The sequence below is a fragment of the Acipenser ruthenus genome, chromosome 53 (genome assembly GCF_902713425.1).
Source record: "Acipenser ruthenus chromosome 53, fAciRut3.2 maternal haplotype, whole genome shotgun sequence".
NCBI classification, from domain to species: Eukaryota; Metazoa; Chordata; class Actinopteri; order Acipenseriformes; family Acipenseridae; genus Acipenser; species Acipenser ruthenus.
Genome location: NC_081241.1, coordinates 2610543 through 2636015, shown reverse-complemented (window position 1 = coordinate 2636015; position 25473 = coordinate 2610543). Strand labels below are relative to the sequence as shown.

The following is a 25473-nucleotide window of genomic DNA, read 5'->3' as shown; positions in this document are numbered from 1 at the left end:
TTAATTTAAAATACATAAATGACCCATATAATTAAGTGTAAAACATTTTTGTTTAATGTAATTTGTCTTGATTTGTTTACAGCTAATATACAGTTTTATATTTTAATTTATTTCAGATTTCTTATATTATAATCTATTATAAGTATTTATAACACATTAGTAAACACTGTAACTACCCTGTACTACTTGTTCCATAATGCATTATAACTCATATTTTAAGCATATATAACGTGTTAATAAACTATTTAAAAATGACACCTTCATAGTTTACCATAAACTTCAGCAACACGTTTAAAAGCTAACATTATTCTATTGTAAACAGAAATTTGCTAGAAACTGTATTGATATACCTTTGACATGGCAAGTATTGTGAACTGCTATTTACACTACCTGACATTTATAGCGAATGTAGCTGACAAACTAATTCCATGAATCTTACCTGTTGTGCACTTCCATTCGTTATATATGTAAGGAATAGAACCTGTGAACTTTCTTAACCTAAAGTAGCACCAGATCTCATGTTTTTCAAAACTGCACATGTGAGACCTATGTAGCCAATGGAAGTGCAATATAGGAACACATTGTGGAATTATTTAGTGAGCTACAATCACCTTAAGAGATACTTATCAGTACTTGCTGTGAGAATTCTAGCACTGTGCAGAAATGCCAACTAAGTCTGCCACTTGCTGCTATTTATGTGTTTGTAATCAATAAATACTCAGGACATATTGAACATTTAATGCTGAAACACCTATCCAGTTGTGAGTGTTTACAATCACAATAACACTAACCTGACAGAGATTAAATAGTAAAAATAAGGCCTCAGCTCCAAGTGTAAAAACAAACAATTAATGTTGTTTCGCTCTGCAGATGGTACATATAAACTTGTATCAGATTAAACATTCCCTTCACCTGAGGAGTGGAGAGGACAGACACAGAGTTCAATACAAATGTTTTCTTAAAATACAAAACAAACAGTCTAGTTCAGCTGGCAAATTGTTACAGAGGAATCATAATAAACAAATAACCCAGGATAGAGCGGCTCAGTGAATGTGGTTTGGAATCTGTGCAGGAGGGTCATTGTGTCAGAGACACCATAAAATGACAGAGTACCGGCATTATAGTCCAGATACACTCCTATTCCGGGGAAGTATGGGGCAGTTATTGCAGTTCTCTTGTTATTGTGCCAGGCAGAGTAACTGGAACCAGAGCAGAGCAAACTCCAGGACTTGTCATTCCGTCCAAGGATACATGAATTATCCTCTCCTTTCCTGCTGATTCCTTTATATGCGACTCCTATAATAACCCCTCCCCCACTTCTGTCAATCTCCCAGTAACAGCAAGTGCCAGACAAACCCTCTTTGCAAAGCACTTGGGCACAGCTGTCAAATCTCTCTGGGTCATCAAGATATGGCTGGGTCTCCTTCCTGCATGTCACCTTTCTGTCCCCTTCAGACAGACAGAGCTCTCTTTGCGCTGTCTTGGGGTCCAGTGTGAGTTGACAGAAATCTGATTGAAGAGAAGAGGACGGTTAGAGGAGAGATGGTTAGAAAAGTCAAATCACTGAGAAAATCTAAATTAAGTTTGAATGATACAGAAAAGACAGAACCCTGCTCCCTCTTCCCTCCTCCACGCTCCCTCCTTCCTGTTCCCTCCTGTCTACTCCTTGCTCCCCTCTATACTCTCCCCTCCCTGCAGCCTCACCCCTCCTCCTGGCTCCATCCTCCTTGCTACCTCTCCTTCCTCCATATTCCATCCTCCCTTCCCTGCTCTCTCCTCCATGCTCCCTCCTCCATCTTCCCTCCCCCTGCTCCCTCCTCCTTGCTACCTCCTCCCTGCTCCCTCCACTGTGTTCCCTCCTCCTGCTCCCTTCTCCATGCTCCATCTTCCCCACCCTGCTCCATCCTCCATGATCTCTCTTCCCTGCTCCCTTATCCCTCCTCCATCCTCCTGCCTCCATGCTTCCTCCTTTCTTCTCCCTGCTCTATTATCCCACCTTCCTGCTCCATCATCCATGCTCCCTGCTCCCACCTCCATGTTCATTCCTCCCTGTTATCTCCTACCTGCTCCATCCACCCACTGCCATTTTACCCACTCAGACCCCTTGCTTCCTCATTTTACCCATTTTGATATTTAGGTCAGAGTGGGGTAAAACAGGCAACAAATGCCCCACCCCAACTAATTCTGCATCTATTAATCTGTCCCAATACTTGCTGGAAAAGTGTGTGGATTAATGGGGTCACAATTACAAATAAATAATTAGAAGTGCTGCCCTCAAGCTCCACCCCTCCCTGTTCTGTAGTGTTAGCTCTTCTCAAAATGGAGTGACACATCTTTCAATCAAATGTTTCAGTGCAAACAGACTTACATTTTAAACACTCAGCTCTGTTCTTTTGCTCTGGAGCCTGCAGATTGGAAACTGCAACTTCATTCTCTGGGTAGAAAAAAGAGTTAAAAATAGAATTAAAACATGTGAATTAATACACAACACACAGAAATCTGAAAAGAAACAAGGCTTATTCACGGCATTTCAGGATGTAAAAATCCGTACTTCAAGATGTTCATGATTACAATGAATATGTATTCCTTCTGTATCGGTGCAGCAGCCAAAGTCAATGTGAACACGTCTGCCACTGCACTGGAGTCTTGTGTTCCTTCCTCTCCATCACATATTAAGCCCAACAGTATGGTGTCCACATTAGGACACCCTTGTGCATCAAACATACAACAGTCATTGTCTCCTCCTCCTCAGGAGTTAACTCTCTTCCTATAAAAAATCACTAAAAATCAATTTTTTACAGCAGCATCTTGCAAATGGTGTCATGTTTTTCAGAACACTTAAAGTACTTCAGAAACCATACAAACTTTTCACTTTTTTTCAACACAATATTTTTTTTAAGTAATTTTTATTATGTATTCTGCTAGAGATACTTTTATAAAAACACATTATTCTATGACCCAAGGGACCTTACAATTCTTCCTGAAAATTGTGTTTGTTTGGGCAGATTACAAGATATTGTTACACCTGAGTGATTGCCATGACGTAATACACGTTTATTCTCAGGGTCTTTAAATACAAAAATGGACACTACTCTCACTTTATTGTCTCAAAATAAATATTTATAAATGAAATAATAGTTACTCATTTTTATTATCAGTAATAAGGAAAAAACGTACCTAAGCATTTAGTTCATGAAATAGTATATGCTTGTATACACTTGTTTCTTGATATTTATAAATGTTGTAAAACATATATATTAAAACACATGAAACCGAATAAATGTTCTAATATAATTATAAATCAAATACATCAGATTTACAGTGTTTCCCCTTTTTTATTCGCTCTAAACAAGTTCCTGTGATGGTTTGTTTCTGCTTTTGTCTCTGCCGGGCTGCTGTAAACACTTTAGATGCAAAATGCCCTCTCAGTGACGTCCCACGAAAAAAAAAAATATCAGGAAGTGAACATCAGTCCCTCCCCTGTCCATTGATGTGTGTTTCAAGCCTGTACTGCAAAGTATGGTGGCCCTGTAAATCTAACAATCAAAAGTGCTTTATCATGTTTACACGATTGCGGTCCTTAAAGGGTTAAGTCCTTGAGTATGATCGTGTTAACACGATTCCAATCCTTAAAGGGTTAAGTCCTGATTTCAAGAGTAACCTTCATACTGTTGATTTGATGGACAACGACACTTGAGCCTTCTGCCAGTTCTGTTGTCAATTCGACGCTTGTCTTCTTTCTATTCCTTATGGATATTATCTTCAAGTATTCTCTTCCTTGTTAGACAGCTTTTTGGGTCTTCCAGTCCTACTTGTTGAATATGCTTCAGATGCCACACCTTGAAAATCGAGTGATGCAAGCTATTTCACTCAATTTTCCTTCTTTATGCAAGTCAAGGTTGTTATAATAGTAGAAAACACTAGTGGAGGCTTTGAGTAAATTGTTGATGCTCATAATGCATCAAGTAGAAAAATGCAACATGTCTGTGATAAAGTAAGAAAGGATCAATGCTGTAAATCTCCCTCCCGATTAGAAAGGGAGCTGTGTAAGGGGGAAGGTATGCTGCCTCCAAGATCTGCCACCTAGGTGGTAGGTGGATACCGGAAGGTGACCATATTAGGAGGGGCGCGTAGCTGCAAGTACTCAGGACGATTCAATTGCGGTCAGCTGCGGGGCAGCCCTCTATTGGAGAAACCATGGCAACGCGCTGACTGCAGGGAGGAGTTTGCTGGGTACAAAGGGGAAGCAGCTACATCAAAACCTCCCCTTGCGCTGAGAAACTAAAGCGACTGGCCAGAGCCTCAGCAGAGTGGGACTTTATGGTAAAGGAATACTGCAGCTACCAGTCTCCTCTCTAGCCGAGGAGTTTAAGTGCAGACTGGAAATTACATTAGTAGAGTCACGCGACAAATGCGTAAGGGAGGCAGCACCTGTGTTGAAAACTGGAAGTGGGCGGCAAAGAAAGCTGTGGAAGATGCAAAGGCTGTCCTTCGAATTGGTGATATCATGGAGCAAGTTCAGCATGGAAGAGGGGGTCTTGGTCTCAGTTCAGCTCCTCCTACATGGCACAAGGCAGCTCCAGCTCAAAGGAGGAAGCTGGTAGTCAACGAGGTGCAAAAGCAGGAGGAGAGAATGAGGTGTATAAAGGCCATTTCCCAGGCCAAGCAGGGAGAATGGATGAGATAGGAGAGTGTGGAACAACGCAAGATTGGCTGGCAAGGCCTATGGTCAATGGAACAGAGCAGGATCAATTTCCTCATCAGGTCAACATATGATGTTCTCCCATCACCACAGAACCTAAACCTCTGGGTAGGAGAGGATCCCTCATGTCCTTTGTGTTCATCACCTGCAACATTAAGGCACATTTTGACAGGATGTAAGGTGGCTCTTAGCCAAGGATGGTTTACTTGGCGCCATGACCAGGTGCTGCGATGTTTGGCCTTAGCATTGGAAGACAAGCATAACATGACCAATAAGTTGCCAAATGTTCCATCAAAACATTACACACAAAAGACAACATTCCTCTGCCCAGGAGAGCAACCACCAAGAAAAGGTGTTGAAACCAATCCTCGCCCAGGACAACTGTAAGCTGCTAGAGACTGGAAAATGCTGGCAGATGTTGGTCAACGGCTTATTTTTCCACCTGAGATTGCCACCACTAACCTTCGACCAGATATTGTCTTGTGGTCTGGATCAGCACGACTTGTTCACCTGGTAGAGTTAACAGTGCCATGGGAGGATGCTGTAGATGAGGCGTATGAGAGGAAGAAAATGTGGTATGCTCAACTAGCCACTGAAGCGGAACAGCGAGGATGGAGAGTCCGGGTTTACCCAGTGGAAGTGGGTTGTCGAAGATTTGTGGCACACTCTACAACCTGGTTTCTCAGAGACATCGGATTCAGTGGCCAAGAGTTGCGTCGCACAGTGAAGAACTTATCTGAAGCAGCAGAGAGGAGCAGCAACTGGCTGTGGTTGAGACGGAAAGATTCTGGCTGGGGATCTCAAGCACAATAGAAAGAAAGAAACACTGATGTACAGGTAAGTAAGCTGGGCTGAGTTGAGTGGGGGACGGAGGGGGGTGATGCTGGGACGCCAGAATCACCGTCGAGCCCTCTTGAGGTGTCGTGGGCTAGTCGACGAAACACTGAGGATGGAAGGTGCCCACTTGAAGACCCCACAGATGTACCCTACTTAGCTCAATCCAGACGGTTGTCATGCTGATGCGCTAGGGAGGCCGCACTGTGTTTGATCCCCGGAGACAGCATCGCAGCCGTGTGTGTGCTGATGCGCCAGGGAGGCAAAATAAGCTGATCCCTGGAGCCAGCATTACACTTCAGCCATTAACACCAGACAGAAGGATATCTACATCATCATACGGAACGTAAATGGATGGAGACACATATGGATCACATTAGTTTACTGTAAAGCTACGTCTTGGCGAGAGCCGAGTTCAAATCAGCATGAAGTTTTAACATCTACTCTGGTGTAATGGAAATCATGTCTTTGTTTTGTTACGTGTTTGTTTGTGTTTTCACAGAGGAACAGGAGGACGGGAGTGTGTAGCCACTGATGCAGCACTAACCCCAGAGCACGCCCCTCATCACACAGCACAACACAGCACAGCACATGCACCACGATCCCCAGAGAAAAAGAGTACAGTGCACGGAGGATTGTGGTTGTGGAGTGTCTTATTGTTTACTTTTCGAGACTGAGTTTATTTCTGTTTTACCCCGAAATCATCATTGATAGCGGGGTGGATTATTGTTTTTCATTTGGATTATTTTTGGTATTTTTGTTTGTAAAAATAAAAGAACATTCCTTTGGGAGAAACAGTCTGGACATTATATATCTTCCGTTCCGCACCACTCATCCTGTCACAGTTGGTGTTCAGAAGAGGGATCTGGGATGGACGCCGTCGCGTTGGGAGCGATATTGGAGGCACAGGATCGAAGACACCAGGAGGGAATGGCGACCATGACGGAGCGGATGCACGCAATGTTCCTGGAAGCCAATCGGGGGGGACCGGCGACTGAACCAACGCCACCCTTACCGAAGATAAGGGTAGTAAAAATGTCAGTGGAGGATGATCCAGAGGTCTATTTGGTTGTCTCTGAAAGGCAGGCAATGGCAGCACAGTGGCCTTGGGATTGGTGGGCTACCCAGTTGGGGCCCAATTTGATTGGGGAGGCCCAGGCAGCCTACCAAGCCTCGACAAATGAGGACGCCCTCTACTACGATCGAGTGAGGCAGGCCATTCTCCAGCGACTAGATATTATGGAAGTAACACACCTTCGCCGGTTACGGGAATACCAGCGACCCCCAGGACTGCGACCCCGCGTGGTGGTGCAACAGCTGGTAGACCACATGACCTGGTGGCTCTGCCCCGGCACCAATAGTGCAGAGAAGGTAACCAAGCTCATTGCAATCGAGCAGTTCGTGAAGGTGCTGGGGCCAGACACAAGAAACTGGGTTAGTCGCTACCGTCCCACCACGCTGGATGCAGCGGTCAGATTGGCTGAAGGGTTCGAGGACGATCTACCTGCCGCTCCAGTGGTTACCCCACCTGCTCCTGCCTCCAATAGACTGCAAGCGGCAACACCACCACCACCACCACCACGCTTCACCCCTACTACCCATAGACCAGCACTGCAATGTCACCCCATAGGCGGCCTCCCTCCAACACTGTGGAAAGCGAGGGCGACCCCCAGAGGGGTAAGAGCAGAGTACCCTTCCCCGCTGCCAAATCGGCAACGGGACACGCAGGCTCCGCGGGCACCCTTTCGCCCCACCTGTTACCGGTGCCAGGAGGTCAGTCACCTGGCACGGAACTGTCCGGCGGTCATGGAGTGTGGGGTGACCACCCACTATGTCCTGACAGCACCAGGTAAGTGCAGGGGTAATGACTGGGAGAGGCCTTGTGTTGTTAATGTACGGGTTGGTGACATGAGCACCCATGTCTTAGTGGACTCAGGATGTGGGCAGACTTTGATTAGGCGAGCTCTATTGAAGGGGTACCTTGGTGGTCACAAGGGGTCATGGTCATTTCCTGTATTCATGGGGATAACAAGGACTACCCCATCACCAAATTAGATTTGACAGTTGGATGTCATGCCCGCCGCGTAATCGATATCCAGTTATTTTAGGTCGAGACTGGCCGCATTTTGACAGCATGATTAACAAAACGGTGAAGCCAGTCTCCGGTAAGACCATGGGAGCAGCGGGGGAAACTATTGGTAATATTTTTCCACTGCACACAGATTTGTTCCACTCTCGATTTCGCCCAAAAAAAACAAAGAGAGCGAATGGTTGAAAAATGGGAAGGAACATTAATGAAACAAGGCTGCGGTTTGGTGGGGGAAGCCTCAGGATCTGTCAGATGTAAGGGAAAGGGGGTTTGGACCCAGTGTGACCTGCAGGGGCAGGTTACTGAGGCCCCCAGTGCTGAAGCTACTTTAGCTCTGCTCGATATCCCGAAATTCTGGGACCGAGATGTGGACCTAGCGTGGGAACAAAAAAAATGACCCTATGCTGGCCAACATCTGGGGGTAAGTTCAGTCTACCAAGGGGAAGGAGATTGACAGTACCTGGCCGCTCACCTATTCTCATCACATTGAAGTCAGGCATTTGCTATATAGGGTATCCCGAGCCACGAGCACAGGTCAGACTGTAAGGCAATTACTCATTCCCCAGTCTTTTCGACGTGAGATCATGCGGTTGACTCACGATGTCGCTTGTTCAGGACATTTAGCGAAAAGACTCAGGAACAAATATTGGCTCAATTTTACTGGGCAGGAGTGTACAGTGAGGTGACGAGACATATGACGGAATGCCTGGTAAGCCAACAAGTATCACCCGGGCAGGTTCGCCAGGCTCTGCTGGTCCCACTGCCCTTAGCTAATGTCCCCTTTGAACGTATTGCTATGGACATAGTGGGTCCATTGAGCCAGTTTGACTCTGGATTCATGCATATTTTGGTAGTGGTGGACTACACGACCAGATATCCAGAGGAAGTACCATTGAGCTCCACTAGTGCATTGACAATTGCAAAAGAGTGAATACAGATTATAGCGAGAGTAGGGCTCCCTAAAAAAATCCTGACTGATCAAGGAACAAACTTTATGTCTCAATGTTTAAAAGAATTGTATAAATTCTTGCAAATTCAGTCCATTCGGACCTCCGTGTATCACCCGCAAACAGTTTGGTAGAACGTTTTAATCAAACATTGAAACAGATGCTGAGGCGGTTTGTCAATCAAGAACAGAAACATTGAGCTAAACTCCTTCCATACCTGATGTTTGTGGTGAGAGGTATGCCTGAGATTTCGACCGGGTTTTCTTCCTTCGATCTGCTATATGGGAGCCAACCCGGAGGCATCCTGGATCTAGTAAAAGAAAGGTGGGAGGAGAAAAAACAGTGAAGTATGTAATAATGTTAAGAGACACATTGGTTGGTCGTTTGGCATTTCAAACTTCGGAATCCAAACTATATGCTAAGTGGCAAGGGCCATATCAGGTGATACGGGGTATTGGTAATGTAAATTATGAGATTAGACAACCCGGTCACAGAAAGGAAACTGAAATGTATCACATTAATCTGCTAAAAGAACCTGGAAAGAAAGAGAGGCCCTATTTATAGCTAATGACTGTGCAGAAGAGGACTTTGGTTCCACTGTGAATCCACCAGCTACAGTTAACATTCCGATTGGAGAACAGTTACATCCTGATCAGAAGTGTGAGCTACATGAGTTATTGACAAAGTTTACTGATGTGTTTTCTAACCTGCCCAGTAGAACTAATCTAATTAAACATGCTATTATTACTGCAGCAGGTGACACTGTCAGAGAGCGACCATACTAGATCCCGGAGAGCTGCAGGGGTCCTGCAGACCAGGAGGTGAGGGATATGCTCGAACGTGAGAGTCATTGAACCTTCCCGGAGCGAGTGGCGCAGTCCTATCGTGATGGTGCCGAAAAAGGACTTCTCTGCTCGGTTCTGTGTGGACTTCAGAAAGGTCAATGCCATCTCCAAGTTTGATGCATATCCCATGCCCCGGGTCGACGAGCTCCTTGACAGACTGGGACGGGTGCAATTGATCTCGACTCTGAACCTGACGAAGGGATACTGGCAAATTCCACTCACTCTGAAACTGCTTTCTCTACCCCAGATGGCCTGTTCCATTTCCAGACCATGCACTTTGGGTTGCATGGAGCCCCAGTCACCTTTCAAAAACTGATGGGTCAGGACTTGGCACCCCATCAAAAGTATGCAGACGCATACATTGATGACGTGGTGATTTTCAACTCTACCTGGAGAGAGCATATTATTATACTTTCAGCCATCCTACGGTCTCCGAAGGAGGCAGGGTTGACGGCTAATCTGAGCAAGTGTACATTTGGTAAACAAGAGACCCAGTATCTTAGCTACATTATGGGTAGTGGGTGGGTAAAGCCGATCCCCTCCTAAAGTCCAGGCTTTGGTGGAGACGGCAATCCCGAGAACCAAGTCTCAGGTGAGATCACTACTGCGGTTAGCCAGCTATTATCACCGCTTTATCCCTGAGTATTGCTGGATCTCACCAAGAAGACAGAAAAGGCGCAGTGTAAGGTGGGTAGTATGTTTCCTCCAAGACTGGTCGGAGGTACGCATCTGTCAGTATGCAGAACGACCTCATTGTGATCAGCTGAGAACTCCTCCCCTCGAAGAAACTTTTTAATCATCTACCTTTGATACCATTTTCAGTTTAATGCAATACAATTTCAGTTAATGTGCATTAACCCTTTGCAGTCCTATGTCGGACCTGGTCCGACATTGCAATTATTCCTATCTGGTCCAATGTCGGACCCTGTCCGACATCATCAAAAAAAAGCAAAAAACAGGTTTCTAGTCGTTTTTTCTCCGGAAAAAGCCGAGAAAACCATTCAATGGCCGAGTGGGAGTGACAGCAGCCGAGACAAGACGAAAAAAAGGGCATATCTCATGAACAGTCATACTTGCCCCTGGCATCAGATAACGGCACCCATTGCATCATCGCTCAGAGAATATCAGACAATTGCAGAAATTTTTTAAGATGTTTTAGTAATAAAATAATGACTTGGATCGCATGATTGAGGAGTTTGGTGATAAAACGAGTGATCAGGAGATGATTGATCAGTATGTACGACTATTATTATTATTATTATTTATTTATTATCATATGTGAAAGTTATAGTGAACAAAAGGGTGGGGCAGGGCTGGAGATGCCTAGTGAGTGCTTTGTTGATATGCAGGGCCTTTTAAACCCTTTTGACTGTGGAAAAAAAATATTTAAACAGCGTGTCTAAAATTAACTGCGTGTGTGAAAATAAATTCGACCTGACTCCAAGTTCCTGATATCTTCCCCTAGTGTTGCAAACTGATCGTTTGTTACTATATATATATATATATATATATATATATATATATATATATATATAGACATCTATATTTTAATAGCTCTTTATACATTTTTCAGCTAACTGTGATTATTATTTCTTTAGCAGAATACTATAAGGTGTCTGTAAGCATTTTTTATTAATGTAGTTATAACGTTATATTAACTGGAAAGCACATTTTTTCAATAGGCTCATCCAGTTTATATCTCCCATATAAATGGGCTCATCCACAGCTATGTGATACTGGAAACTCACGCTCATTAATACCAGCAACAGAGCGCTTACCCCAGAGTGAGCTCTCGTCAAACTGTCAAACAGCAACACATCTCCACAATTCTATAGTGTGTACTTGATAAGGAACCCTCTTCAGCCCTTCACGTCCAGTGATAATTGGGTCAATCCAAGAGAAACCCATGTTTCCAACATTGATATTACCTCAGCAACAGGCTCTCTGCATTCCATCTTCAGGCCAAACTGCTTTCCCATGAGGGAGTCATCGTAAACATCTATAAATCAGCCACCCAAAAAATCTCCCATCCACAGACAAAGATGCTTTGTAATACACTTTGATTCTGAGTGAAGGTAAGCCACTTCTCACAAAATGATACACAGATATGTTAGCAAACACAAACACCCTCGGAAGAAACTAGTGAACATCAAAATGGCAAACTAAAAATGTTAAAGCGCATAATTTTAACAGGCTCACTAACAAACATATTTTAATAGCTCTAAATACATTACTCAGCTAAGTGTGATTATTATTCTTTAGCAGTATACTGTAAGGTGTTTGAAAGCTTCTTTTATTAATGTAGTTATAACGTTATATTAACTGGTGAGCAATTTTTTCATTGGGCCTGTTACAGAGAGAGAAGTTATTCGAATTGCAAATCTCTCTCCTGACCAGGAAAGGCACTGAGGATTAGGAGCACAGGAGCTGCAGCCAAAAAGCTATTATTGTTATTATTTATTATTTGAGGATTGAAAACCTGCTGCATACCCCCAATACCATTGATGATAGATGGGGCGATTATTATTTTGATTTTCTAAAATAAATACTGACTATTATTTTGATTTTGTAAAATAAATACGTACTGTAATTGGGGCATTTGAATCATGTTTGGACTTTGTTTATCCACATGCATCAGAGCTGAAGATAGACCCAGCAGTAATGGCCTGCATGGAAGCACAGGAGCAGAGGAGGATTGAGGAGGACAGGAGAAGCAAGGAAAGAGAAGCCAATCGACAAGAGGAGAACCGACAAGAGCTCATCGGACTGGTGGACAGGATGATCGTAATGACCCTGACCGACGTCGGGAGGGACCTGCAACCGGAACTGGAAATGGTGATCCCCAAGGCCAAACTTACCAAGATGACGCTGGAGGATGAACCCAAGGCACATTTGGTTGCATTTGAGCACCAGGCAACGCCAACCAGATGGCCTCGGGATTGCTGGGCCGTTCAACTGGGCAATCACATGAGGCCGCCCTGGATTTCAACCTCGTCAAGCAGGCCATCCTCCAGGAGACCTATTGTCGCTGGTTCTGGGGGTATCAAGGGCCAGCAGGGTTCAGGCCCCACGTGGTGGCACAGCAGTTTGTGGATCAGCTGACACAGTGGCTCTGCCCCGACACACATACCACTGCAGAGATTGTAGAGCTCATTTCTATTGAGCAGTTTAACCAGGTGTTGGGGGAACACAGTCAAACCTGGGTCAGCCGGCATCAGCACACCATGATGGATGCAGCAGTCAGCCAGGCTGAAGCCTTTGAAGATTCTCTGCAAAAATACCAACTGACTCCTCATCTTTTTGATGATGTCGGACAAGGTCCGACATTAGACCGGAAAGGGAAAATTGCAATGTCGGACCAGGTCCGATATAGAACCGCAAAAGGTTAAAAGAATTGTATAAATTGTTGCAAATTCGCTCCATTCGGACCTCCGTGTATCACCCGCAGACAGACAGTTTGGTAGAACGTTTTAATCAAACATTTAAACAGATGCTGAGGCGGTTTGCCTTCCATACCTGATGTTTGTGGTGAGAGAGGTGCCACAGAGTTCGACCGGGTTTTCATCCTTCGATCTACTGTATGAGAGCCAACACAGAGGTATCCTGAATCTAGTAAAAGAAAGGTGGGAGGAGAAAAAACATAGTGAAGTATGTAATAATATTAAGAGACAGCCTAGAATTGGTTGGTCGTTTGGCACATGACAACTTAAAACTGGCTTAGCATCGACAGGACCAACAGTACAACAAACAAGCACGGATTCTGACTTTTCGCACAGGAGATAAGGTGCTGTTGCTTCTTCCCACTTCGGAATCCAAACTATATGCTACGTGGCAATGAGCGGGAAGCCGTGCATGCTTGGGATTGGTGGCTGGTGCACTGGAGCTGGGGCCTGGATGAGGGAACAAGTAGCTGAGTGAAGATAAGGAACAAAGAAAGAAGACCGCACTTGGTTTGAGCATAGCACACGGCCAAAAGAGTGTGTTGGACATCGCATTTCATTTTGAATTTACTGACTTTGCTTGATGAAAACTAATCCACATCTGGGAGGTTACAAGACTCTAGAGGATATTTAGTCTCATGCAAATCATGCTTTAATCAACTTTATCTTAATAGGCTACCCAGCCTTCATTCACCACAGTTCCTGATTCTTCATACGGTGTCTGTTTCTGTTAGCTGCTATTGACCAGCATTATCAGTATAATCACTGCATGTTGATTGGCAGAGCTTTCAGTCTGATCAGATTTCATTTCGGCATGCGTCACAAATCTCCACCCATTTTGCTTTTCTGTCAGTGCTCATTGGTTGATTAATGGAGAAGACTTTAGTCATGCGTTGTGAAAACAGCAGTATGGAGAAATATCTTTAGAGTCGAGAAACTATCGTTATATTCGAACAAACATTGCTGCATATGAATTTGAAGGCAAAAATCCACTTCAGAGGCCAACAAAAAATATGTTTGAGAACCGCTGTCTTAAACACATGGATGTACCTGGCACTGTTCATTCATAATGCACCGAAGTTAATGAAACAACCATGTAAGTACAACGACTCCCTCTGAGATAGGACATCTTCACATCACGATGGACCCTGGAATCAACTGTATGCTGGATTCAACTTCATGATATTGTATGGGAGGATGTGTGCTGCTATTGACACTTCATGATGTTGTATGGGAGGGTTTGCAAATAATCTTTTATTATTTATTTATTTATTAGCAGATGCCCTTATCCAGGGCGACTTACAATTGTTAAAAGATATCACATTATTTTTACATACAGTTACCCATTTATACAGTTGGGTTTTTACAGGAGCAATCTAGGTAAAGTACCTTGCTAAAGGGTACAACAGCAGTATCCCCAACCTGGGATTGAACCCACGACCCTCCGGTCAAGAGTCCAGAGCCCTAACCACTACTCCACACTGCTGTCCTATCTAAAATGTCTTCATACTTAAAATAAATTATTTTCAAACCATGGTACTGCAACAAAAGTGCTTGGTATTTTATTTCGCTGAAAATAATGTTTGTATCTTTACTGACACCTGGGTGTGAAACTTTTTTTTTCTAATCCAAAACTGCAGTTTTCTCAAGAAATTATAATTTAAAGATCCAAACTTTAGTTATTATCCATATGTTCTTGAGTTTGAGTTTTATAAAAAGGTATACAAGACTCTGCCAATGAAAATTTGCCAATGAAAATTTGTTGCAGAGAAGGGTGATGATATAGGAAGATATCTGTGAAATTAAAAAAGTAACTAACCACTGACCTGTATCTTGTGCAGGTGGACTTGTTGTCTTGACTTTGCTGGTTGTGTCACTGCTCACAGTATACCCCAACTTCCCTTCCACTGTGTATCTAAATTCATACTCTGTGTTCGGTTGCAAGCCTGATACAGTGAGGGTCTCTGTTTTATTAGTGCTGGATTGAATTGCCCATTCCTTCTGATTAAGGCACTTATACTCCAGATGGTATTTTAGTTTCTGATCAGCATCACTACTGGGAGGCACCACCTTCAGAGTCGCACTGTCATGGGTGACATCACAGACCTCAGGGACGTCAGGTTTTGCTGGGATCTCAAAATGTATGTATTTTGATGACTCATGGTCATGCAGGAGAATGCAGGCTCCAGGAAAGTTCTTGTCTTCCTTAGACACTATGAAGAACTTTGTTTTCTTATTCTCCCTGTTGATGTTCATTAACTCCTGGAATACCTTCAAATACATTCTTATCTTCAGATTAGTTTCGCTGCTCACCCATTGCTTGCTGTCTTGACGCGTATAACTCTGAGGTTTGTTACTCTGAGGTTTCTTACTCTGAGGTTTCTTACTCGCTTGGGGTTCAAGGTATTTTTTTAGATCTTCCAGATATGGTTCTGGCTCGTGCAGTGAGGTGAACGTAAAGCAAACAATATTTTCAATCTCATTGTTTAATTCTTCCTCGTCTAGCTCATTCACAGAAGATACAACATGTATGTCTTTTAAAATAGTAAAGCAACGTCTCACTGCATTGATTTCTCTTTCTTTGTTGCTCAGCCAAAGTTTTTGTGCTTTAAAGTTAAAAGGGGACTCTTCATGATTTTTTAAAATCTCTCCGAGCGATTCTTCCTCTTGTACACCTCCGCGGATAGAAGGCAGCACAGCGGACAGTTTGCTCATGAAATTCAACTTGTACTGTGAGGTCCTTTGTTTCAGTTTTCTAATCTTCTCGTTGATTTCAGGAAATTTTCCGGCAGCAATGTCTTTTATCATGTCGTTGCTTTGCATTTCGATTGTATGAAATTGCTCTAAGACAGTTTGCGCAGATGTTACCAAGTGGTCACTTATGTTCCTTTCCAGCTTGGCAGCCCTGGAGTCCAGCTTGATTAACGGGTACAGCCAGACCTTCACAGGCACTGCGTTCTCTCCTTTGTCCCCGAGCAATTTTGGAAGAGTTGAGTAGGCTTTCACAGCATCTTGGTAAGTCGACGGGTTAGATTTGAGATGAAAATCTCCATGAAATGTGCAGTCGAATTTTTGAACTTCAGCCTTTTCTGTTTGCTTCAAGTCAATAGAGCCTTTACCATCGATTGTAAATGTAGGTATTTTACTTATTGCAAGCTCCATTTCTCCATGGATTTCCTGTTGCTTTTCCTCTGAGGATACCTCCTGGTCAAATACAAAATATGCCTGAGCTCCGTACAGCACAGCGGTGACCACGTGAGTCGCTGTCTTGTCTTCAAACACGCTGGGGTGAGACACTTTCCCTTTGGCCAGATGATTCATGGTCAGATTCTCAAATCGTGTCGTTGTGTAGTACTGCAGAGTGACTCGGGATTGTCTTGTTGATTTCTTTGTGTCCTTGAAGTACTTTGCAGCTCCACTCACTTGAACCAAACCCCCCAGGAGACTCGCCTTCAGGAAAGCGTCCACTTTCAAAGCAGAAGCCTTATCTTCAATGGAGTCCGAGGCAGTGACGCTGAACTCTGTTATCGGCTGGGTTCTTTGATTTATGCTGCCTTGTAGTTCTTCTTGGTTCCACAAAGTAATTCCTGCCATAAAATCAAGACAAACAACTTATTATTTATTTGTTGTAATATAATCATCGCTTAAGGCAAAGTTTACTTCAAGCTCAAAAATAACTTTTTAAAATCCCCATTAATGTTTCATAACTGAGAAAAAAAATATATATATATATATATATATATATACACACACTGCACAACAAGATACTGTGTGTATGTGACAGAGATCGAATGACTCTTGGTGTTAGATCTCCCTCTCGACCTGTGAGGGCACGGTGCAAGAGGAACAGAGTACCCTTAATTAAATGGCACGACAATTTATTCCGTAGGGTAGGTAGAAGTCAGTCATTTAGGAGATGAACGGAGCTACGGTATCCAAACTCCATGACCCGACGGTAAACGGTGTAGCATCCGAGGATTGGAGGAGCGGATGCGCTCGTTAACTTAGGGGTCATGAGCAAGGATATAAATAGGGGGGTAGCGTACGTGATCTGTTCCTTTGCATATGGTTAAATCAAACAACCTAGAAGGAGCCCGTTTTTGTGTCCTAAAGAACCGTGAGTGTTTTGCGTGTGTGTGTATTAACACTGTATGTCTTGTGTCGTTTTGTCACTAAAGAATACTGAGCACGATCCGGAGCTGCAGCCGCAGGCCAGCGAAAAACCCGGACCTCACCACTCAACTTTCCACTACAGGAAAGTTTTCACCACTAGCACTAAAATCACGCACTGTCGAAATTGTGTCTGTGTTTTGTGTTTTGTGTGGGTGAAGGAACTGGACTTTGGGTTACGGGTCAAACCCGTGGGATTATAAATCAGAAGTGATACACGCTGTACCACTTCCAACACTATTATTGTTTGCAGGTTTGCCTCAAGGCTCTGGACATTTAATAAATTGAATAAACACCCTTGCACCTGTACAACGTTGTCTGTGTGATTAATCCGCTCTCCACTGCACTCACCTGCACGTATTCACCACTTTGCCACAGTGTATTATATATATATATATATATATATATATATATATATATATATATATATATATATATATATATACACACACACACTGTGTAAATGTTGACAATCACCGGTAAACCGTAAGAGTGACCAGATTTGAACTGTTACAATTCTTTCACAAGTACAGAAAATCAAAGACAACTTAAAATAGCAAAATAAAGGTTTAAACAAACATACAAAAACTGTTCAGGCTGGGCAGAGTCTTCACTGAACTTTTAAAGACAACACAGAGACACAAAAACAACACAGGTTCACTCACCAAACTCCTTTCTCCAAATGGAGCCCTGGGCTCTCCTTTTATGGGATGTAGCTGGAGCGTAATTAATCAATAATTAGCGATTATATAATTAAGGCTCCAGCCACATGTTTTTGACAGGGAGGAATTAACCCCATCCCTGCCAACCATCAATAAATACACAAGGACCAAAACATATGAAATAGAGAGGCAGGTGTTTGTTTGCATCTGGTCTCAGATAGGGTCAAATCCAGGGTAGATTCTCGCTAATTTAGTTTTATAAAAGTGAAGACAGTGTTAAATTTTAAATTTGATTAGCCCATGAGGAGCACAGAATGAAGATGAATGCACTCTGGACAGAGCAGATTCCCAGATGCCATCTGAGATGTCAGACTCAGTATCCTGTTCCCATATAGTTTTTTATATATTTAGTGAAGGACAACTTAGTGTAGATGGTAGACATAATGGGCTCTATGTACTAATATTGCTTATGCATTTGTAAATGCTGCAAATTTATAGCCTTCATCCATCGTAGAATTCCTGCATGTGATGTAGAGATATTGCCTGTGCTATGGGCATGAAGAAGAAAGCTGCTTGGAGGCTGATATGGAAATGGACCTGGAGTGGGAGGAGTCTAGAGGGGGGAGCCCAAGCATCCAGCGCCAAGAGGCTGTGTGGTCCAGTGGTTAAAGAAAGGGGCTTGTAACCAGTAGGTCCCCGGTTCAAATCCCACCTCAGCCACTGACTCATTGTGTGACCCCTGAGTAAGTCACTTAACCTCCTTGTGCTCCGTCTTTCAGGTGAGACGTAATTGTAAGTGACTCTGCAGCTGATGCATAGTTCACACACCCTAGTCTCTGTAAATTGCTTTGGATAAAGGCGTCTACTAAATAATAAAACAAAAAGGGGGGAGCCCGAGCATCTAGCATTGTGGCAAGCTGGCCTGTGCGGTGATGTCAGACCCCAAAGAAACATAGCACTGCAAGGTGATATGGTGAGTGAAAGGAAGGGAAATCCACAGCAGATTAATAATGAATGCACTGCAGCGCTTTTATTAAATAAACAACTGGTGAACAAAATAAAAGGTTTGGCACTTTTGCCAAAACAGACAGACACTAACAAACAGGGGACGAACACTAAACACACACCAAGTATCGCAATTGTTATTTTTCTTATTTATTCTCTCCTCTCTCTCTCCGCCGTTCTTTCTCCCTGAACACCCAACCTCGAGTGAGTGAGACATTCAGCTGTACCGAGATTAGATTGCTAATCAATCATTCAATTGGAATCTCGGTACATCTGCAAGTGAACTACTTTGTGCACTTCCTGTGCTTCCAGACAAATACCCCTTTTAATCTGCACTTGTGATTGTGCCATCCTCGTGTCTAAATACAAATATACATTTTATAACACTCATGCTACATGACCCCACATTATATCCTGTGCACCAATACATATACACCAACACTAATAGACCACACGCAACATATGAACATAAAATACACACAGGGGCGGGGCACACTGCCACATATCTCCCCCCTTGTGAGCAGCACACATGGCCTCAAAGGCCACCTCCTCCCTTAAAATCACCAAATTCTTGGTAATAGTCCTGGGCAAGGAACAGCAGCTTTAAGGGACCCATGTGTGGCAATGCTGTCCTTGGCAATGCTGTCAGCCTCTTAGCTGACAGCACATCGTACATCACGAGTTGTGCACGCAGCACTACCCTGTGTGAGCTCCATACGTGTAAAATGAATAAATAAATGAATACATTAATAATGATAAATAAATAATACACAGATTTGCACATATAGCATGTAGTCAGTATGCACACTGTTGTTGATTATACAGCACTAACAAACAAGTACAGTACTACTATTTAGTTCCAGGTGGTGGCATAGTTGAAAAGAAATAAAGGAAGACAGTGAGAGATGGGAGGGGTGCAAATGGTACCGAGTTAAGAGACAAGGGGTTGTTTAATTTAAATGAATTAAATTAAAGCCTAGTCAAAGAGCACACTCACCACAGACAAAACTGTAAAATAGTAATCACTATCCTCATCAATAAGAACACAAGAAATATACGGTAAAGCCATAAATACCTGCTACCACAATACTCGTCGAATCACACCCATAAAACTCACAACAAAAGGCTTCCAAATATCCATGGCTTCACAGTACTCAAATTTGTACCAGATTTACAGATCACATAAACAAATAAACTCTTCAGATGCAGAGTGCCTGATTACCCTGCGGGGGCTCCCTATTGAATCTCTCCTGTTCCTACGCCTCACACTGGTGCGCTGTCTCACTCGTGTGGGCTGAATAAGTGCAAGCAAGGGTCAGCAGTCACCTGGAATGAGGCGATCCTTCCGGCAGTCATACAGCATTCCCAGCTGGAAGGGTCGTCCGAGAGCTGCCATCTCCAGAGTCTCATCCCCTGTAAAAGCCATGGTTTATCTGAAGAGGCCCTACAAAACAAGGGTGACACATCTGATCAGTAGTTTCCATCTTCAAATGTGGTGCAGTGTTGAGAAAGTGAAATTAACCCCATCCCTACCAACCACCACCAAAACACCACAAACTCTATTTAAAGGCAGGGCCCTGCCCTGCCACAGTTCCGTGCACTACCATTGCTGGTAGTGTCATGTGAGCTATTGAGTGTGTTGACTTGATATGTAAATAAATCCTGCTCGCCTTCTGGGCCGTATCAACTTCAACCTCCATCACGATCTCCTGCCTGTCACTGAGCAGCGAATGCACACACCCACACAGCAGACGGCTACTCTGTCACAATCATTAATACCCTGTATCTTTCTAAACAAGGGATTTAGGGGAGCTCCATAATAAAAACTGAATCTCAAAAACAATAACTGTGTGAATAGTGTGTTACAGCTGTGTATAACGGTATTTAAAGCCAGATTACTTTATCAAACTTTTTACATATCCACCCTTACCCACCACAGTCAGATACATGACGGATTACTGTAATTTAAATGGATGCTGGACTGCCTTTATTTCACTTGGGATCGTTCATTGAGTAGCTCTTACTGATAATATGGGGTCGGTATTTCCAATTTCATTATGTTACACAATTGCTAATCAATCATTCAATTAGAATCTCGGTACAACTGCACATGGATTAATTATGTGTCCTTCCCCGTGCTCACATAGTATTACATTTTAATCAGCACGTGAAGTGATGTGCAACCCTAAATACAAATATACATTTTATCACATGTGCTACACAGACCCATTTATATCCCGTGTACCAATGACTATACACCCACATTTAACATACTACATGCAACATATAAACAAACAATACGCACAAGGCGGGGTCACACTGCCACAACCTCATTTGCACATTTTACCATATTTGCAACATCTGGGCTGCCACCAGATGACAAGACATGGCATTTTATTTATTTATTTGCATTACAATGGCAATCAAGTTCTCATCCCTCACCATCCCTCCAAAATCACTTCAGGACTAAGCTATGTTGAGTACAAATTTGATTAAAAAAATTAAATTCATAGAGAAGTCGAAGAAAGAATATAGATCTCACAAATTAGCATTTTTATTTTGGTGGGCTTATTACAGTTTCTGTAATGTATGTATATCAGATATAATACAGTGGGAATTAAGTGGACTCACATTCATCAGAAATGCCAACAAATTAATATGTGTTATTAAGTTCCAAATTCAGCATTCTGACATAAAATCAGATTGTTTTGTTGCTTTTTTCTATGGCTGGGCATTAAAGGGATAATTAGCAGAGCTGTGTTACTGCTGTGGATTACCAACATCAGGCTTGAGCCAAATTCACTGAGCAAGATTTATTTTAAAAGTATGAAAACAAGATAAAGAAAAGAAAAACTGGATTTACGTATTTATTATTATTATTATTATTATTATTATTATTATTATTATTATTATTATTATTAGAACGTCTTTATAAATGGGAAATGCGGTATGTATGTATGGTAGCCTATTGTAGATATACTACTGATATTTAAATGTACTGCGGTACTAAACATTTTAACTGGATTGTTTTTTATATCATTAACCTAAACTAAACTAAACTAAACAATGATTGTTATAATTAAGTAATTTAGGACACAGTTGGAACAAAAACCAGGAGGGACACCAGCCCTCCAGGACCAGGATTGGATCCCCCTCCCCCCCACCCCTCCACCCACCCTCGTTTCCTCCTGTTGATTTTTCTCCAATGTATTTTGCCGAATGGCCTCCTCTCATTTGTAACCTTTCTTATGTTCTTATTTTTTTAAAATTCTATTCATTTTCACTTTTCAGATGTATTGATGCATAGTTCACAGGATCAAGTGTTATTTAAACTCATTTTGCTACTGCAGCTTATCTGTAAACAGTTTTACTGTCACGTCCTCTCGTACATTGCATAACACCTCAATATAAAACAACAATGGGAATATACATTTCTGAACAGCTTCATGTGCTCATAATTATACTGGACTCAGATTCATGTTACTGCAATAGCACAATACATTTCTGAACAGCTTCCTGTGCTATTATAATTATACTGGACTGGGACTCACGTTACTGCAATAGCACAATACATTTCTGAACAGCTTCATATGCTATTATAATTATACTGGACTCGGATTCATGTTACTGCAATAGCACAATACATTTCTGAACAGCTTCATGCGCTCATAATTATACTGGACTCGGATTCATGTTACTGCAATAGCACAATACATTTCTGAACAGCTTCATGTGCTATTATAATTATACTGGACTCAGATTCATGTTACTGCAATAGCACAATACATTTCTGAACAGCTTCATGCGCTATTATAATTATACTGGACTCAGATTCATGTTACTGCAATAGCACAATACATTTCTGAACAGCTTCATGTGCTATTATAATTATACTGGACTCAGATTCATGTTACTGCAATAGCACAATACATTTCTGAACAGTTTCATGTGCTATTATAATTATACTGGACTCAGATTCATGTTACTGCAATAGCACAATACATTTCTGAACAGCTTCATGTGCTATTATAATTATACTGGACTCAGATTCATGTTACTGCAATAGCACAATACATTTCTGAACAGCTTCATGCACTCAATTATGCTGGACTGGGATTCATGTTATTGCAATAGCACAATACATTTCTGAACAGCTTCCTGTGCTATTATAATTATACTGGACTGGGATTCATGTTACTGCAATAGCACAATACATTTCTTAACAGCTTCATGCACTCATAATTATACTGGACTCAGATTCATGTTACTGCAATAGCACAATACATTTCTGAACAGCTTCATGTGCTATTATAATTATACTGGACTCAGATTCATGTTACTGCAATAGCACAATACATTTCTGAACAGCTTCATGTGCTATTATAATTATACTGGACTCGGATTCATGTTACTGTCTTCAGTCACGTTTGCTCAAGTCTTCAACTTTACTTTCAAAATAAAATATTTCCTTCTAAAATATTTATTTATTTATTTTGCATGAATCTGTCAATGCAGAAATCAATTTAATGAAAAGATACATAATAAAAATGACAAACTATAGTTTTAAAATATATCTAGTAGGATTTGTTTTTAATTTCAATAACATTCTCTGTGTTACTTCTCAACACTCCATATTACAGCTCAAACTCTACTTTTCAGCATAAAAACTACAAATATTAATCCATAAGTAATCCTGGCTGGTTTGAGTGTATTTTTACTTTATTATATACAATAATAGAAAACAAAATCATATATATTAAAATGTCACTCACCAGTTCTGAATAATTAAAAACAGGATTCAGGTTCAGCAATGCTCTTGGTTATTTAAGATTATTTTTCTTAACTGCTAACTTGTTTTTTTTATTTTCAAAGACATATACATAATAATAACAGTATTCTTCACAGCAAAAAAATCTGAGGTGACTTTCTTGTAGGTTGCTTGATTTCCTTCTAACCAGTGCAACAAACCAGCTACCAACTACTTTTAGAAAAACCAGCCCACTTCTTGCTGAAAAAACGCCCATTCAGCAGCGTTTCTGCAGTCAAACAAAGTTCACAGTACTTGAGGGTGGGTTCCAATCTAGGTGTCACAGACAAACAGCTAGACAGTGGGCTAAGTCTTGCCTCTCATTCCTGCCTTTCACATTTCTCTGGAGGCCTGAGTTCTCTGTCCCTGTGCACTAAAATCTTTTTTTTTCCAGTTTACTATATTGAGATGTGCACAACAGACAGTGTGAAGGAGAAAGTCAGGATCAGTCAGAAAGGCAGCACACTGAAGCAAGCCTATGTGAATCAGAAAGCAGCCAGGGCCAGTGAGGAGCCTCACCATGTATTTATGCTCTGAGCACACTCTTAAAGTGGATTGTTCATGCATTGACTTACAGATGTTGGTATATCCAGACAACTTTTAAGTAATCAAAAAAAAAAATCACAAGGACTCAGTTCATTTAATGCATAACAGATCAGAGCCTCTATATTTCAGTACTTTGTAACGATCACTCTGCACAACTGAGAAGCAGTTGCACTGTCCTCCCTAAGGAGAAACTACTGGCCCTATTCCTATAGCTAAATAAGTCAGCAAGAGTGACAGACAGCAAAAGCAGGGACGTCAGAGGTGTCAATTTCACGAACAATCGGTTTATTATTGTGAACAATAATGTCAACAAATGAAAAAAATGAACAAATGAATGAAATGAATAATGAGAAGTAAGGAATTCAAATAATTGCAGGTAACAGGTAAGAATAAAGCTGGTACAGATGTAGGGACAAACAGAAGGCTAAACAGATTCGCAAAGTAGAAAATGAATGGTGTCCGGAGGGTCTCCAATAAACCCACACTCACAAACACAACCCACACAGATAGACAAAAGACAAATAAATAGATACAGATGAAAACAGTGTCTTGTGGAAACAATTACATTTAACAGTCTCTATGGCAATGGTGGGAGAATGACAGGTAGGCCCAACAAGTCCAGTAAAGCAGGGTAATTGAAATCCATACAAAGTAACAAAATAACAAAAAAATACAGGAAACAAAGTATCAAATTAAAGTAGAAAAAATCCAAACAAAAAAGAAATGATCTCACCCACAAATAAGGCAGTCCAGCAAAGTGTCCCGAAATGATGGTGATTGTAGAAGGTTGAAAACATTGAGTACGTTGAAATTGTTGAGACTGTCCAGTAGTGTTGAGTTGAATGGTGAACAGTTGTTTGGAAAAAATCAGGAGGATCAGGAAAAAATGGAGGCTGTCACACATAAAACAACAAACACTAAACAGACCTAGAAAAACAGCTAAACTTAAACAAGTAACAGTGAAAACAAAAAGAGCAGTTTAGACAAAGCGCAGTGACAAAAGAAAATGAACGGATGCACTGGAATTATCTAAGGATGGTAATGGATTCACTGAAATTTAAGTAAAGAAAATGCTGTAGTTAAATGGATTCCTCTGAGAAAGGGAGTCTCTCTCAGGCCTGATTAGCCAGCTTTAATACAACTGCTGGCTACTAAAGAGCTCTGAGATTGGAGGGGTGGAAATCTGAATAAGCCAATGGGGAGAGAGGATGAACAGAGGGTGGTTGCAAGGAACTATGGGAAATGAAGTTTTGACCTGGCCAGGCTACTGACCCTAATTAAAGGGACAGGTGGGTGAGACTTACACCCACATTATGTAGCATGGGAATTGCTACAACTTTGTTAAATGATTAATAATGGAACAGGTGGCCACATCAGATCATAGTTCATAGACAACCTGGGAAATCCAGTGTCTGTTGCAGCATCA

The 25473-nt window shown here is 41.9% G+C and overlaps 1 protein-coding gene across 2 annotated transcripts; it reads right to left on the bottom strand.

Annotated features, from left to right (window-relative positions):
• LOC117432833 (stonustoxin subunit beta-like) lies at positions 1–23630 on the bottom strand. 2 transcript variants are annotated; one of them, XM_059016753.1, is made up of 7 exons: positions 23467–23630; positions 20021–20138; positions 14684–16444; positions 12934–13026; positions 8790–8882; positions 2369–2434; positions 3–1509 (listed from the first exon to the last, which is right to left on the bottom strand). In XM_059016753.1, the coding sequence occupies exons 2-7, from the start codon at positions 20118–20120 to the stop codon at positions 980–982; spliced, it is 2643 nt and encodes an 880-aa protein (XP_058872736.1). In that variant the 5' UTR covers positions 20121–20138; positions 23467–23630; the 3' UTR covers positions 3–979. The 2 variants fall into 2 exon arrangements, with proteins under 2 accessions (XP_058872737.1, XP_058872736.1); XM_059016754.1 differs by lacking the exon at positions 12934–13026 and having other exon boundaries at positions 1–1509.
• Between the last annotated feature and the right edge of the window lie 1843 nt (positions 23631–25473).

What these genes read in the sequence shown, in the direction of transcription:
- LOC117432833 (XM_059016753.1), bottom strand. Translation starts at nt 20,120, where the DNA reads ATGGCTTTTACAGGGGATGAGACTCTGGAGATGGCAGCTCTCGGACGA. An exon ending in TCCACCTGCACAAGATACAG is followed by an intron (nt 13,027 to 14,683) that starts GTCAGTGGTTAG and finishes TTCTTTTACTAG; the next exon opens with ATTCAGGATACCTCTGTGTT. An exon ending in TCTCTCACCACAAACATCAG is followed by an intron (nt 8,883 to 12,933) that starts GTATGGAAGGCA and finishes TTCTTTTACTAG; the next exon opens with ATCCAGGATGCCTCCGGGTT.